The 2,553-nt window shown below is 41.2% G+C and overlaps 1 protein-coding gene across 5 annotated transcripts in view; it reads right to left on the bottom strand.

Annotated features, from left to right (window-relative positions):
* The window catches only part of ZNF449 (zinc finger protein 449), a 29,958-nt gene that overhangs the window by 2,960 nt on the left and 24,445 nt on the right, over positions 1–2,553 (bottom strand). For all 5 annotated transcript variants that reach the window (XM_070606175.1, XM_070606178.1, XM_070606180.1 and 2 more), the window contains one exon: positions 191–304. In XM_070606175.1, the coding sequence (XP_070462276.1) occupies positions 191–304 (114 nt within the window). The remainder of the gene's footprint in view (positions 1–190; positions 305–2,553) is intronic.

Genomic DNA, 2,553 nt, shown 5'->3' with positions numbered 1-2,553 from the left:
CTGAGAGAAGAAACAGAAACTGCAGATGTCACTGTGTCCCACAGAGAAAAGAACATGAAGGAAAATGAAGAGTTATATCAAACCACTGTGGGAATACAGAAATTCCTAAGTAGAATCCAGAACTCTTTACCCTGAATACGGTTGAATTTTTCTTTTCTTTCTTCTCCAGTGTCAACGAACAGTTACTTACCTATCTTGGAGTCAAGTAATTGTTTAATTTCTTTGGAATCTTGTAGTTCCTTCACCCATGCCTCTTCTCTATGCTCCAATGGAAAGCTCACGTCAAGTTTTGGTAGTGGATATCCTGGCCATAAGAAACATGAAAAGCATTAAGAGTTGAGTCACTTGGTTTTTGGTTTCGTTTTTTCCAGAGTTCAGGCTGATATCTTGGATAGATGGCTGCTTAATATCTACCTTCTCTTCAACTACTATTACTTCACCTGGAATCTTTTAAAATAGCCTTTTTTTTTAAAAGACAAGAACAAAACAAAAATGAGAGAACATCCTTTTGGGCTCAATTCAAAGCTATTCTCCTCTAATCAATGGAAGGGGAATGAATCAATTCTGTGCTGAAATCAATGCACTAAATTACTTCTGTATCTATTTTGATAATAGATTTATTTAGGTTAGAGCCAAAATATGAAGCAAATCTTCATAATATTTTGGTGTATTAAAACTGAGAAATGCTGCTATTGAGTACCAAACAAAGAGAGAGAGAGAGAGAGAGGTAAAAGTAGGAGTTATGAAACTGTTTACTGGAATAATTTCAGTTGGGATTTTCAAATTGAAATGGAAACCGATTGGGTTGGCAACCAGCAAAAGCAGCCTTTATGTTTGTTTCAGCTGAAGTCTAGAAGTGGATTCTCTTGAAATTAACCCCAATAAATATCAAACAGTGTTTCTCTCGGTCAACCTAAGGACAACCAGGAGAAGTTGCTACACTCCCTGTCCCACTGTGTTCTACCACCCCTCTCCTCAGGAAAAGCCGCTGTGCCTTGCAGCCTCTTTCCACACTCCTTCTTCACCTTCCTCAGCTCTGGCAAAGTATCCTGATCTGCAATAAAGTGTGGGTTGGAAATTGCTGACCTGAGATCAAAATGCAGAATGACGTTTAAACATTAGCATTATAAATAACATTAAGTTAATTTGACAGAAATTTAAATTTCAAAACATTATTTCAAACATAGGAAGTGTACTGAAATACCTTAGTTTGTATTTTCCAAAAAAAGAGAACTTCTTAAGATTAAGAAACAAAAATGCATCTCAAATAAAATTCTGCTTAAATTCACTATATTGTTTCTGTTGGGACATCAAAGCTGAGAGTGGGATGAAAGGGTACGGCACAGGTCAAATAACACTGGTGGTCAAAGATCAAAGGAAAGCTGCCATTCACTAAAGTTAGGAACAAACTGAAATTTGCAATAAGCAGAGAGTAGAAAAGGCCTAGGTGTAAAATACTGATTCAGACTCTAAATCTGGGGAGGGAGACAGACTTCCAGCGTGATACCATGAAGAGCTCTGCAGACCTAATTCCCAAAGAAATTGGTGAAAATTATTATAAATAAAAAAAAAAACATTTAAAGTCTCTCAAAGTGGTCCTAAGGGCATACAATAAATTAGGAAACATCTATTTTTTGAAATCTGCTAAAGTTCAAAGAGAACAGCTAGGGGCTGGCCCGGTGGCGCAGTGGTTAAGTTCACACGTTCTGCTTCTTGGCGGCCCAGGGTTCGCCGGTTCAGATCCCGGGTGCGGACACGGCACCGCTTGGCACGCCATGCTGTGGTAGGCGTCCCACGTATAAAGTAGAGGAAGATGGGCATGGATGTTAGCTCAGGGCCAGGCTTCCTCAGCAAAAAGAGGAGGACTGGCAGTAGTTAGCTCAGGGCTGATCTTCCTCAAACAAAAACAAAAACAAAAACAAAGAGAACAGCGAGAATCTTAAGTATTTAAACTGAAACTGTTCTCTTTAGTCTCTGTCCCAGCTCCACTCTAGATTGGTGTAGTCAAAGGCCTGGGGCATCCTCTCCCGCCAGCTCCCTTTCAGAGGGCTATCTTCCTGGGAGGGGAAGGACCTCAGCATTTCTTGTCCTACCCCCAACTACCTATGTTGAGTCTAAATTCCAGGCAACTGTGGCTGAGGGGTGGGGGCTCCTTTTATCCACCCAGTTTCCACTGGTGGCTGGAAGATCTACCTTGGGTATAGCATTGCTGAGAATACTAGGGCCCTGATTGCTCTTGTAAGGCAACTGTGGTTTTGTAAGGCAAGTGTGATTGTAAGTCAGTGGTTCCATGACTGGAGAGGCAAGCCAAGAAGACCTGAGGCTCAGACCTAGTGCTCAGCTCCTAAAGTGGCAATGTTACTCATAGATAAGCACATCATTGTCCCCAGCTCCAGCTCCAGAGCAATGCACTAGAGATTTGGACTGGGAAAAGAAGCAGGCCTAAAAACAGATAGCTCCTAATGTCTTCTCAAAGAAACCGACTTCATTTGCAACAGAGAGTGGAGAAGTTCAAGCCTAAGGGTACTCTCAAAAAGAGTGGAGGTTGTAATG

This window comes from Equus przewalskii, chromosome X (genome assembly GCF_037783145.1).
Source record: "Equus przewalskii isolate Varuska chromosome X, EquPr2, whole genome shotgun sequence".
Lineage (NCBI taxonomy): Eukaryota > Metazoa > Chordata > Mammalia > Perissodactyla > Equidae > Equus > Equus przewalskii.
This window is presented reverse-complemented; position numbering and strand designations above follow the sequence as displayed.